Here is a 13717-nt window from a genome sequence, read left to right as displayed (position 1 = left end):
GTCACAAAAAGTGCCCATTTCAGGATTTAGTATAGCGTAAGTGTAAAATTATATGTAAATTTTACATTTACAATTACTGAATTAGTGTGAGGGACATATGATTGTTATATGAATGTTGATTTCATTACAAATATATTTTATAATCATATTCAGAGAGCTCCCATAGTGTCCATAACAGGTTTGAAGTAATAGCGCCCATATCTTAAAATAATTACCAATAATAATAGGGATTTGATGCCTGAGGTGGGAAAATATGTTTTTCTGGAAGTTAAATATGTAATTAATGTTGTGGGGTGTTCAGAAAAGTAATACATATAAGTAAAAAATCCAAAAATACCGGTTTCGTGGAATGACTCATAGAAGAGAATGGGACCCTGACATAAATTCTATCTATAGTCTGTGCCTCCATCTGCTGGTGATAGAGGGGAATTGCTAGAGATTCTCTTATGATGTATGTTAGCAAGCCGTGTAGGTAAAGTAAAAGTTTATCTTCTGGCATTTATTTAATTTTATTATAAAATATTTTATTTAAAAATAACAAGCATCTTTAAGCTTCTTTAATAATTAGACAATTTATTATTCGGTGTTTGTGAGGGATTTACCAAGATGCGTAAAGAAGACGCAAAATCTCTCCACCAATGGGACCATTACGTCTGAATTCTTCTAGCCAATAGAAGCACGAAGAGAAAAAAACGGCAGCTTTTTGATGACGTCAGTGACCAGAAGCACAAAACCGCGTGAAAATGGTAAGTGTTGTTATTTAGCAATAACATACATTGATTATTACCTTTAAAACGTATATAATTTTTGCATAGACCAAATAAATCCTTTTGCAATATGTAACATGTTTTATTGTTTACGGTTCACCAGCGTTGGCGACCAATTAATAATCACCGCAGCCTGCTAACGGCTAGCTCTCTGGATAGCCTAATAAACCTGTCCTGTCTCAATCAAATTATTATTATTCTTTTAATTAAATCCCTATTAGAAGCAACTATGATTTACTCTGATATTTTTACATTAATGTATGTCTTTATATTTTATGTGGTCGAATAATGTTCGATTATTTGTAGCTAGTGAAATTTGCTTTCAGTGTTTGCAATTTAATGACTTCTCTCATTGTCTGACAGTAACGTTATATTTCACAGGTTTAATTACATTTTAATATCGTGTAATCAATTCTTGTTCTTCATGTGAGAACATAATGTAACATTCAAACATTTCATTCCTCAGCTCTTCTACTCGTTCTTCAAGTCCTTGGTCGGCAAAGATGTTGTGGTGGAGCTCAAGAATGACTTGAGGTAGGCACTTTCTTTTTATGCGTGTCATACTTTTAAAGTATAATATGTGCACACAGTGTAATGTGTGTGGAAACTCATTACATTCTGATTTTCAACTTTGCAGCATATGTGGAACATTACACTCAGTTGATCAGGTATGGCAGCAAACCCTGCTTTGTTGAAATCTAAGCAAATGTTGTGTGAATTTCGATTTTAAAATTAAACTTGTTCTCCCTTCACAGTATTTGAACATCAAACTGACAGATATCAGTGTCACTGATCCGGAGAAATATCCGCACATGGTGAGAACTTGTCAAGTGTGTTGTTTGTTATAGATTAGGAAGTGTTGTGTGGGTGTGCACAATATTTAAACCACATAATCAGTCAATAGATTGTAAAGAGAAGTAATTATATGGTAGAAATCTGTTCTGTGCCTGGAAGCTCAGGAACCTGATCTTGAGCAGGTGCTCAACTGATGAACACTCTTAGGAGAACTCCATCTATAGAAATGACTCTAATATTTTGTATTGTTTTAGTTGTCGGTGAAGAACTGCTTTATCCGTGGATCGGTGGTGCGGTATGTACAGCTTCCTGCGGATGAAGTGGACACACAGCTTCTACAGGATGCTGCACGCAAAGAAGCTATGCAACAGAAACAATAATGCGTTTCCATTTGAGAAAAGGTTGTTTTGTTGGACTGTTCACACGCATCATCTGTGGAGTTTTGTAGGTTAAATTATCTTTTTTTTTTTTTTTACCTGAAACTTTATGTAAAGTTTGTTGTTGTAATTTTCCTTTTTACCTCTTTAGTCATGAGGCCCATTGTTGAGAGGGTGTGACATTTTTTCAGTTAGTGGTTGTATGCCTTTTAATGTATGTTAAAAAGGTTCTGTACTGCATCTAAATTCTTTGTTTTTCAGGCCTACTGATACAGTAATAAAGTATTTTCTTTCATCGCTTTCTTTTTGATGAAAAAGCTTGTGTTGTTGTTTCTTTTTAGTTCAGCCATTGGCAAACTTTTGCACAGCATTAAATGTTGATATACTGGTTAAGGTACGATTCTATTTGATTTGTTGAATATGGATAATTTGGGCTGCATAGGTTTTTGTACTTATTTTTCCTCTCTGTGGTGTAAATATCTTTAGCTATTTAAAATGTCGAGAAGCTAAGTCTTTTGGCATCATCACAAGTCATAAGATTTATTGTTGAATAATTTATTCAAATGATTATTTATTCATATGTATTACTGTGCAACTTATTTTACACCCATTGTTTTCAAATGAAGTCCCTGCAAATACTTCGGGGTGGGTCAGTGGATGAGATAGGCTACAGAAAAATTCTCTTAATTATGACATTTCTTACTATTAAATAGTTTCTACCTAAATCTGTTAATCATCATGTACTGTACATACAAGTAAGGAAAAATATATTACAGCATTTGGCTATAGCAGTGTGTTGTTTCATTTTAAACCTTTCAAGTATGACATTTATTGTATGGTGAAGTACTAATCTCAAGATTTTGGGAATATTGATATTTAAACAGTTTCAAATTAAGACTATGTTAGCAGTCTATCACTGCAAGTGTTATAAGTAAAGTCACTATTGGATCAATTATTTTATGGAATATTGCAGTATTTATTGTAATGATTTACCAGTGCACATCATTATTTATTTATTTAAATGCATGTACTGGTAATCTTGAATTTTTTTTTTTGCTAAGAACATAGCCTACATAATCAATGCCAGGGGTAAATACAATTGAGAGTACAATTACAGGTTACGAAATCAGGAAAATATAATACAAATGACACAGTAGACAGTTTTAAGGGCTTTAGGAGTTGATGGATGTATGGAGTGTCCAGGTACGATTTAAGTTCCTTACTTAAAATTAAAAAGTAGGGCTTAGCACCCTGGAATTTACATTTGTGTAAGACAAATTTCGCTAGAAGAATAAATAAGTTTATCAAAAAAATATTGGTCCTTTACATCTTTATCAAAGATGTGCTGACCAAATAAAACATAGCCTAGATATAACAAAGAAAAACTCTGTGATGAAAATGTGCGTACAAGGATACAGAAATCCTTCCAAAACAGACATGTATATGTGCATTCCCAGACAAGATGAAATATATATTCGTCTTCAGCACCACAAAAGGAACAATCTTGAATTAAAATAACTTCCCTTCCCACTTCCAGTGAGTGACGTGTTCCATGGCGCGAAGGCCGAACATCCTGTCACTCACACGATATAGCAGCAAAAACTATTACAATTCCCGATGGTTTACATCAAATCCCGCCCTACATTTTTTTTCTTGCCCAAGTAGCCGTTTCTCACTCAGATGTACGTCACAATCATAGACAGTATATAAACGGTCACAATATCCGTTTCATGAGTGCCGAAGTATTTGTTAATTAGCTCACCAATGAATGAACTTGAAATTTGTTAATTTGGTTGAACCGTGTGAACCAAGAGAAATTGCTACCAGCCGTTTGTTAATTTTCCATTTTAGGCCTTGCTGACACGTTCGCGGGTTAGGCTACTCTTAAATTACACAGATACAGAATGGTAGGTGTGATTTTCATCCTTTCCATAAAATTGTTTATGGTTATTTCAATACCTTGTGTCATCTCTAAGTATTAGGCTATACTTCATAATTGGCGCCTTCCGATTAATTTCGAGCTCAGCTGATTCAGAACGCTCCCATGATTTCCACAACATAGGCCTACGTTTTGAAACAGCTTTTAAGTGTGAATAATAAGTAGTCGATTTTTTTTTTACGATAAATTTGTCAATTTCCTGTCTGTGTTTATCGCAGAGATTTATTACTTTTACTACATGGCATATTACAAGCACAATGAATCACTGAAGTCATGAATTGGGAATTGTATGGATTTCATACTGAAAGAATTCCAGACAAGTTCAAGTGGTGTTCATCTGTGTTTTTAGGAGAACCACATGGAGGAGTGTTGCTCTGAGCGGCACCACAGCAAAGTAAGTTGAGAGAAGGACCTAGGAAGTCATCAATTATGCAACGATTAAAAAAGTTTTAAGAACGATAACTGACCAATTTATTTTTTCACGATATTGTTTTGTCATTTAGATGGACGATCGCATTGGTAAAGGTTCTGCTCTAAACTCTATACTCCAAGAGCTGCTTGAAGAAAAGGTAGGATTGTATAGAAAAGGGTTTTTAGTTACGTTTGTGTGTGTGTGTAAGTGATCAGTTTTTGAATTCTGTGTTTTTTAGATTTCTACTCAGAAGAAAAATCACTGGATACTTGGCCCCGAGAACCTCAATGACACTCTTGTTCATGATTTTGAGCTAGAAGAAGCAGCGTGAGCTTTGCATCAGTGCATGGTTGTGCATTCACCTGTGAATAAAGTTGCAGGTGAAAGTTCAGTTTTTAAAAATGACTTCAGCTAATCGGAAACTGTTGTAAATAAAGTAAATATTTGTGTTCTGTTCTTGTGCTTATTAATGCAGACCCAGAATAGCCAAGCTACTTCAAATTCTGTTAGTGAGAGATCCCTCTATCGCTTGTTGTAAATCAGGTTTGACAAAATTCAGTTTAATGTGTTTGTAAAGGCTTGACTATTTGTGAGGGCCAAAGTGTCCGACTCCTCACCATTCAACATGTCCTTTAAAAATGTAGTGAAAACTATTGAATGGTAACTAGTGACCTCGCTAGATTTATGTTTTGGGGTTGAGTTGGATTAGTTGATAGAGAATATGATTAACCTGGTATTAAAAACAATGATAGTTTATTAGATGTTCTTTTTTGGGGGCACAGAGGTTTCGTTAAGTATAAAGGTATTTACTCAGTATAAAAATTACAGAAGTCAATGGAAATTCCCCACCATGGTAGAAAAAACGTGCATGCGTTGCATTCTGGGCTATATTGTTGCTTTTTTGTTTTATTGGTTTTTAAGAAGGAAGCAAAAGAATCTCAGACCTCTTCCAGAGTAACACAAGAGGATCTAATACCTTTGGTTTGTAATGGATAGTTTTCTGATCCCTCGCCCCAATTTCTCATAATGACTATGTTGTAGACTTGCATTGTATGATCTGTATGATGCTATGCAGTATGTAGTGCTCTATGATGTGTACTTTATAGGTCTGAGCATTAGTTGTGGAGTCAAAAAATCATTTTGGTTGATGTTTTATATACATCTCAGCATGTTGAAGTGGTGTATATCTGGTTGTGGTGTTTTAGATGGAGCTGTTTGTCACCTGTTGACTGTGTCTGTGAATCAGTACTGGTGTAACCTAAAGCAAATGTCTGTGGTAAAAACAAACTCTGTAGCCCAACTGTTTTGTAGTGTTTCACTCCTACTGGGGTTAGTTCATTCTTTCATAGTACTCTAGTCCTGGAAAAGGAATTGATACTACAGAGGTGTAGAGCTTCCAGTGTTGCTTTTTCACTACCCCAAGCTTGTGGTGATTTGGTTCCCTGCTTATTGTCTCGACTCTCTAACAATTCGGTCTTTGTTGTAGCATGCAAGCATTCCCATAATGCTAAGCTTTTAAAAATATATGAATATATATATATATATATATAGGGAAATGTTAGATGATTAAATTGTCAAGAAAATGGTGAATGCACTTGAAACTTGGTGTTAAAAAATGACCCTGACAAAGGTCTTCGTTGTCTTTCACTTTCATGTTGCCTTGAATATGAAATAAATAGGCTATACACAAGTGTTAGACATAGAAATCCAATACTTTTATTTTACATTCATACATCTATATTTTACAATAAGCTTAATGCATTTTTTTTATTATTTAAAAAAGCCCAATCCCAAAACAAGTCCTGAAGATGTATAGCTCACGCAATGATTTGCATTTTTTTTTCTTAAAGTGTGTGAAAAGCATTTATAAAGCACACATGCACACACACGCAGTCACAGCGTCCTTCTGTCACACATTCTTGCATGTCTACACACTCAAAAAAAAAACATGTTGCCCTTCAGTTGTACCTTAGTAGAGCTGGGCTGAATGAAAAGAAATTCAGACACCATTGAGAAAGGCACCTTGAGTACACAGTGTATACACAGACAAAAAGAAAATAAAGACAATAGTATAACCTTTTAATGTAGCTTCTAGAACAACAACAAAACTGTAAACCTTCACTTGCCAAAAGAAATAAAAAGTCACGTTTCTATACAAATACATCTGAAGCAAAATATCTCCTTGATCATAACATAGCGGTACCTTTTTTTTTTCTTTTTTTTTATTATTATCATTATTATTACTTTTGAATGCATATGTTATCATGTAATTCCAGACCGGCTCTGCCAGCAGAGAGCAATCTTGATGTAAAGTAATTACACTTTGTCACAATATTTATGCAGTTTCCTACATAATAAAAGTTTATCAGTGGCAACCCACCTCATGCATGTTTTCCATTTGAGAGAGCAGCCATCATTCTCAAAAGTACACGACAAAAACCAAGTAAGATATTCAATGCTATAGTCACAGTTAGGAGATCCTCTTACAAGTCAGAGGTTGTTCCAACATAGTGTAACCTGTACATTTATATATAAAAATCTATAGACACACAATTCTTTGCTTTGCGAGAAATGTGTTAGACTTAAAATATTCCAACCTCGATCAAAATCCCCAATACCTTCAGAAAAGTATGTTGTTGTTTTTTTTCATTAGAAAATACTGTATTTTCAAAAACCAGATTTAAATGTTTTACATTCCATCCTTCTTCCAACAAAATAAAGCTTTTTAAAACTCAAATTGTAAAAACAATCCCAACATTAATATATATTCATATGTAAATATAAACAATAAAGTGACTACAAGAGATCATATTGTTGTTCTATGTTCAAATGTAGAGGAAACCCGTTTAGACTGGCATTTCATGCCAGTTTTTTTTTTCTTCTTGTCCGATTAACACAGTGTGGCACTAAAATTTTGAATGATTGTACAAGTCAGGTCATATAATGCCATGGTCAGGTCTGCCCCAAAGTGCCTGCTCAGCATGCCTTCGTCAAGTCAGTCGGTAGGTCTGTCGAGGACATGCGATATTGGATTTTGGTGTTGGTGATCGCGCCATGCTTCTGCCGGAGGTGTAACCGCAGCTGACTCTTGTGGCGAAAATGCAAGTTGCATTTCTCACACTGAAAAACAAATGCAAGAACAGAATTTAGGACGAGAATGAATGCTTTTGCACTTTATAGATCTAGTTGTGATATGGCTGTACGTATTCTTACATGATAGGGCTTTTCTCCTGTGTGTATTCGCAGGTGGCTTTTCAGTGTCTGCAAATGGCGGAAACGAGTGCCACAGATCTCACATGGATATGGCTTCTCTCCGGTATGAATCAGAACGTGAGCCCGAAGGTGAGCAACCTGTGCAAAAAAAAGTTACGTTATTCTTTCAAATCTCTTTTTCTCTGTCTCTACAATTGATTAACTCGAAGCACTCACCTGCACAAATCTAGCGCCGCATGTCTCACACTTGTATGGCTTTTCTCCTGAGTGAATCCGTGTGTGGGTTTTGAGGTTTGCTGGTCTGTTGAACTGAGCTCCGCAGATATTGCATCTATATGGTTTCTCTCCTGCAACGCAAATGAAAAGGAGGTTAAGCAAAACATCAAACGTCAAAGCCAAAATTACATTTGTAGCAGCAGCAGCTGTTTATTTTTACCGGTGTGAACTGTTTTATGACTGGCAAGGTTTCCCTTGTAGCGGAATGCTGCTTGGCAACGGTCACATTTGTATGGCTTGTCGCTGTGGACCTGAAGCGTGTGGCGTTTCAAGGCTTCCTCCTCTGCAAACTTGGAGTCACATTCATTACAGAAGTAGGTTCCATTTTCTGTGAGGCAAAGGAGTAATGGTTTTAGGTTGGTTTTGGAAGACACAAACAGGTTCTTAGGAAACCATTTTGAAGAGTTTCTTACCACAGCTGGAATCAGAGTACTCAGAGTGCATCTCAGACATCTCCTCGGCCAGACGTGAGGCCGACGTGTTGGGACAGATGTCAGAGTGCTGTGGAGACTGGGAGCCGCAAGACGAGCATTTTAAATGGCTCATATAGAGAGAAGAGTGGCTGTCGCTGTTCCTCTGTGATCCCTCCAGAGTTCTGATGAGGAGAAAACCACATTTTAGGTCTTTATGCAGAGGAATTCACTCAAATTTTTATAGGATACTGAATGAATTTCACACATTCCTGCTAAGAGGTAAATCCTCTGTGTGCTTTAAGAGGATTGGAATGGATGAAGAAAAATTCAATCTGGCTTTGTGGAGGTGGTGGGTGGAGAACAGTTTCACAAAATACTCACAAACCGGCAGTTCTAAACTTTACTGCATTAGGAAACGAGATCTTCTAGTCTGTTTCTGTACACATACTACAGGATGACACCTTAAACCTTAAAGAGTTTCAGATTTCCTTCGGAAAAACTCACCTGTTGATGATGTTGTTCAGGCGACTGGCCTGAGGCACAGTGAAGTCTTCGCCTTGCTCGCTAATTTTTGTCGTTGTCTTCGAGTCGGGATGTTCAGAGTCAACGTGGTGAAGGAAAGCAGACAAGCCCGGCCTCGGTGGGGAGTGCATTCCAGGGTCACGAGGATTGGTCTCCTCCTCCTTGGAGCTTTGATTGAGCACAATGAACTTGTACTTCTTCCAGTTGCGAGCTTTAGGGTCTTGTGTACCTTGAGAGGTTGGAGGTTGCGAGGCCTGTGCGAGGGCGGCGTTTTTGCTGCTGCTCGACTCTGTTGGGGAATTGGGCTGGCAGTCTGATTTGAGGGGGCTCTGGGGGCTGCTCATCAAGGTTTTGCGTCCATTGGAGGATATGCCCATGGAGTAGTGTTGGTGGCTCAAATGTTCCTCTGCCAGGGAACTCTGCTCTTTCCCAGTCTCCCTCTGCTGCTCTTGGGCCAGACTGGTAAAGCCATGTTTCCTGGAGCTCATCCCGATCGAATGAACCACTCCCTCCAAGGTCTCCTGCTTCATTTCCGCATCTCTTCCCAGCTCCCTTGAGGAGTATGAGCCTGCGTGGCAAGCGGAGCTTGAGCTCCCGACGGTGGCGCTGCGGGTGAAGTCGGCCAGCACAGTGTTGTTACCGTCGACCGGAGAGCAGTGTTTGTGATGGATGATGCCTCCCTTTGAGAAGTCTGAGAAAGTGTTCTTGGTGTCTGTAAGCTTGCAAAGAGGAAAGGGGAAACCTTGCATGGGAAACTGGCTGTACAGGTATGAGTTGTTGGGAGCATTGACCCCGTTAAACATGCAGACGCCATAGGGTCTCCCATCTCTGAAAGTCGCTGCCCGCCCAGAAACGTTATCCATCACCTCGTGGGGTCTGTAACTGTGAACGTCTTGAGGTAAAAGCAGGGGGCTGACCAGAAAGTCCTCTCTGGGAAGTTTGATGGAGGAGTCACTGCATGGGAATATTGAGCAAATTAAAGACCTTGGTTTTCTCTCAAAAAACTATTTAACATTCCATTTAGCATTCTGTACTTTTAAGCACTAAGGGGTCATTTATGAACAAAGCAAAACATACCTGGACTTGATGAATCTGTGGCAGGTGTCAACAACATGGTCCATCTGCAAGTAGATGGCTGTGTTCATGATGGCCATGATGAGGCTTTCCTTCAGTGCGAGACGTGAAGTGTACATAAACTCCAGAAGGATTGCGAAACCCTCTGGGTCAACTTTTGGGTCCAGACTGATGGCGTTCAGGTTACATTTGTGTGAATCAGTAAAGATTGAGTAAAAGAGCCCACTGTGAAGAAATTATTTTAGTTTTAGTCACACTTTAACATATTGCCACCATAGGCAAGCATGTAACAGAAATACAAATAGCCTTCAAATGCACCTGCATGCCATAAGGACCGTTTTGTGTGCTCGAAACTGTTGTCTGTTGACCAGAATTGTGACATCTGTGAGGATATCTCTGCTGCGCAGTCGGTTCAGGTTGAGAAGGACATCACTTGCATGACGCGTGAATTGGATGCAGCTGTCGGCTGCACAAGCCATTTTTTCGAGATCTGTTGGGAAACACAATGAACCATGAATGATGTAATCGGTGCTCACTGAACGACGTGCTAAAATCAGAAAAGTTGGGTATTATTCCAACATCACAGGAATCTTTTAAAGCTTATATTAGCTGTTAGAAACTTTAGAAACAAAGGCATTGCTGTTGTTCTTTGCTTTTTTTAGGGAGGCATGTCAAAACATCTATTAAGAATATAGCTTTAATCATGTTATGCATCAAAAAAAAAAAAAAATAATTGTCAATGTGTACCTCCTCTGCTTTTCCTCTGACAAAGGAACACAAAAGGAGACGTTATGGAGAATGACAGCCTCAGTCGCCATTCACTTTGATTGCAACTTTTTTTGCATACAATGAAAGTGAATGGTGACTGAGGCTGTCATTCTGCCTGACAACTCCTTTTGTGTTCCATTGAAGAAAGTGAGCCATTAGGGTTTGGAATAACACGAGGATGAGTAAATGATGACAGACTTATAATTTTTGGGTGAACTATCCCTTTAATCTGAAAATCAATTACATTTATAGTTCTCTCTCTTTCTCCGGTAGGTGGCGACAAATGATGAAAATATTTAGTTAGAGATCTGACGTCCATCCACGTGCAGTGGTTTTGTCACGTCTGAGAATCGTTTTTCTTCCTACCTAAAATTATCTTTTATCTGACCACATTTATAGGAACCTTAATCAAGTTTTCACTTTCTCGGAAAATGCATATTTATCTTGATATGTCCCTAGTTCACTGAAGTGTGCATTTACACAGCTTTTGCCTTCTGAAGAAAATAGCTTCTTTCCCTGCGATTTTAAAGACTTTATGTGGAGGAGAATAAACTCGAATGAGTCATGGGAAAATTAGGTTGTTTATTACAACACTGTGAACCGATGCACTTCACTATTGAGGAATGGGTGTAATAACAGACAAAGTGGAATAGACAACAAACACAAAACAAAGAATGATGTTAATACTGTAGAAGAGTTTATTTTTTTAATAGATTCATTTTGAGACAACACATTCTGCTGTCCAACGTTCAGACATTGAACGCATCACCTCAGACGGTTCTCCCAGTCACATCTGGCGCCTTGACACAATTATAGTTTCACTGGACGCCTTTAAATAGTTAGGCGAACATTTCTCACATGTTGAACATTCAGTATTAGAGATTACGTTTCCATTTGAGCCTACATAATATCAATATCCCAGACCGCGCGCTGTCATGATGCCAAAGCAGCTGTAATGCTCTTGTGTGAGGAGGCAAAACACCCATGACCGGGAAAGGGATATGGATTTTAACCACTAGTAAAACAAATAACAATTACACACAGAAACCACAACACCTCAATACATAAGCTCTTTACAACGTTTATGAAAATAGATTCTATAGACCAGAACTTTTGTAGCCACTCTGATTGTGAACTACTTTTACTTTTGTTGTTTAAGAAATCCGAAGTTTTGCGTCCACGAGATGTCACCCAGTGACCGTTTTGAAGTTCAGCGGCACTAAACGACAACACCTGCGACTCGCATATCAAGTCATATTTGGCAATTTCGCATGCACTTAACTGTCTTAAATCACTAAGAACGTATAAACAGAACGTCAACTTCTCACGAACACAGAGAAGTGTCGTATGGCAGAGCGCACGCGCTCGTGGTTAATTGAGCTCTCGCATATCTCGCATTCTTACTCTGTTTAGATCTTCTTAAGTATTAAATCTTATTTAACACTTTTACTCAATGTAACGCCAATAAATGTGCTCACTCCAGGAATAGAGCCCAATCCAAAACACACAAACAGCGGCAAGATTTATAAGCCACTGCTCAATGTCAACCAGCACTTTGTGACCACTTTAAATATAGTCGATTTCTTTTTAAACCGGTCTTATTATCCATATACATCTCTACATCTTTCTATTTTGTTGCATTTCTGACGAGAACATTACAACTTACTTTAAAATGAAACGCACAACACACTGGTGATAAATCACAAATGTATACAAAGAAAAAAAACATGACAAGAGAGAAACTTGTGCAGGTCTGTTATGCTCGTGCTGCTACAAAGTGACAGCGAACCGAACGATGCAAACTTTTCTACTGCATCTCTACCGCCAAACACTGACGGATTATTAAAACACGATAACAAATAACAATTCAAAAGTCTCTGCTACTTTTTAAATCTATATTGATCGCTTGTGCACTTTAGGAAAAAAAAAAGAAAAGAAAAAAATAATAGCAATATCAGTGATGACAGTAATGAGCAAATAGCCCCAACAACTGATCACAGACCTCACATTACAACTGATCAGAAACCATATCTAAGCTTAGGATGTGATTTATACCAGCATACACACACTGAAAACACAATGTTTACAGGTTTTGGCACAGGACAACAAAACCAAGACGTCAAGAGAAAGAGCGAGCGTGAGTGCAAACTACTTTTAAAACATGCGCCGAGAAAAAGGAGTGAAATCGTCGGATGTCTTCGTTAACGCTTTTATCTTTGTGTTTAACCACGCAGTGCACAATCTCTACTGTATTATCTTAACCCCCATGTGCTATTTAGTCAACTTTGTAAGCAGTCGCTTGGGCAAAAAAAAAAAAAAAAAAAAAAACGCGTACCGCGTCTAAATGTTCAACCCTCTGCTGCAAGTCCTATTTACGACCCCAATGTTCCGCAGTGAGGACTGACAGAGCAGTGTGGTTCTGTTCATGCAGGACGACCTGAACTGTCAAAAGCATTTTCACCAGACAGACCCACTACATAAACACTCCGCTCTAGAAACTGTCCACAAAAACACCTTCAAATCAGCCGAGATAAACATTTAACCATAAAATCCAATAAAACAGCCTAATGAACATGTGTGAGTAATGGCAACAGCGCGCCAGAAGGAAAAGAATGTAAAAAAATCACCTGGTAGTGCTTTCCTAGAAACTTCTTGCATCACCACTTCTAAGAACCCCAGTTCTAAGAATCAGGAGAGCTCAATTCTCGGAATTTGAGCTGGCGACCATACCATTTTTAGAGGACAGGGGTGTGTAAGATTTTGCTTTAAGTTGGTATTTCTTTAGTTATCGTCAATAATTGAATTTCATACTATTGCACTTCAGTAATAAACTACAGTGTTTCTAAATTCGATGTTTAAAATGTAAATGAAAGAATCATATTTCCGTTACGATTGAGAAAAATAGTTGCATTCAATGTTTAATTCTTCCTTTCTGATGGACGCGTCCAGACAGAGACGGTCACGTGGCCAGAGAAAGTGGCTTACGTACGTTGTCTCTTTAGCCCAGCCTCAAAATACTCAGAACTAATTTACTATTCCATGACATAAGCAAAGTGTCCGTTCGTTGCCTTTCCCTGTATTAAACCCACGGCCATAACCTAGTCTTTACAGAACATATCTGGATTGCTTATTCACACGGACACAGTTTTTTTTAATTATGA

At 38.1% G+C, this 13717-nt stretch overlaps 2 protein-coding genes and 1 long non-coding RNA gene across 3 annotated transcripts; 2 read left to right on the top strand and 1 right to left on the bottom strand.

The window, feature by feature from the left end:
* The first annotated feature begins 662 nt into the window (after positions 1-662).
* smx5 lies at positions 663-2256 on the top strand. Its single transcript, XM_084129893.1, has 5 exons — positions 663-746; positions 1234-1301; positions 1405-1435; positions 1523-1582; positions 1817-2256. The coding sequence occupies exons 1-5, from the start codon at positions 744-746 to the stop codon at positions 1940-1942; spliced, it is 288 nt and encodes a 95-aa protein (XP_083986019.1). The 5' UTR covers positions 663-743; the 3' UTR covers positions 1943-2256.
* A 1522-nt stretch (positions 2257-3778) lies between these two features.
* On the top strand, positions 3779-5929 carry LOC311092800. The gene is made up of 5 exons (XR_014608306.1): positions 3779-3846; positions 4228-4272; positions 4382-4447; positions 4529-4917; positions 5043-5929. It is a non-coding gene; the product is annotated as an uncharacterized lncRNA (long non-coding RNA).
* A 54-nt stretch (positions 5930-5983) lies between these two features.
* Positions 5984-13318, bottom strand: bcl6aa (BCL6A transcription repressor a). Its single transcript, XM_084128204.1, has 9 exons — positions 13184-13318; positions 10107-10278; positions 9792-10013; positions 8697-9668; positions 8193-8374; positions 7940-8107; positions 7720-7850; positions 7504-7641; positions 5984-7410 (listed from the first exon to the last, which is right to left on the bottom strand). The coding sequence occupies exons 1-9, from the start codon at positions 13212-13214 to the stop codon at positions 7267-7269; spliced, it is 2160 nt and encodes a 719-aa protein (XP_083984330.1). The 5' UTR covers positions 13215-13318; the 3' UTR covers positions 5984-7266.
* Positions 13319-13717: the final 399 nt, after the last annotated feature.

Source organism: Abramis brama (assembly GCF_963993115.1).
Source record: "Abramis brama genome assembly, chromosome: 11".
NCBI classification, from domain to species: Eukaryota; Metazoa; Chordata; class Actinopteri; order Cypriniformes; family Leuciscidae; genus Abramis; species Abramis brama.
Note: the sequence above shows the minus strand (reverse complement) of the source record. Positions and strands in the feature narration are given on the sequence as shown.

What these genes read in the sequence shown, in the direction of transcription:
- bcl6aa (XM_084128204.1), bottom strand. Translation starts at nt 13,214, where the DNA reads ATGCAAGAAGTTTCTAGGAAAGCACTACCAG. An exon ending in GCGGCGCTAGATTTGTGCAG is followed by an intron (nt 7,642 to 7,719) that starts GTGAGTGCTTCG and finishes TTTTTTGCACAG; the next exon opens with GTTGCTCACCTTCGGGCTCA. An exon ending in CAGGAGAAAAGCCCTATCAT is followed by an intron (nt 7,411 to 7,503) that starts GTAAGAATACGT and finishes TTTGTTTTTCAG; the next exon opens with TGTGAGAAATGCAACTTGCA.
- smx5 (XM_084129893.1), top strand. An exon ending in GAGCTCAAGAATGACTTGAG is followed by an intron (nt 1,302 to 1,404) that starts GTAGGCACTTTC and finishes TCAACTTTGCAG; the next exon opens with CATATGTGGAACATTACACT. An exon ending in CGGAGAAATATCCGCACATG is followed by an intron (nt 1,583 to 1,816) that starts GTGAGAACTTGT and finishes GTATTGTTTTAG; the next exon opens with TTGTCGGTGAAGAACTGCTT.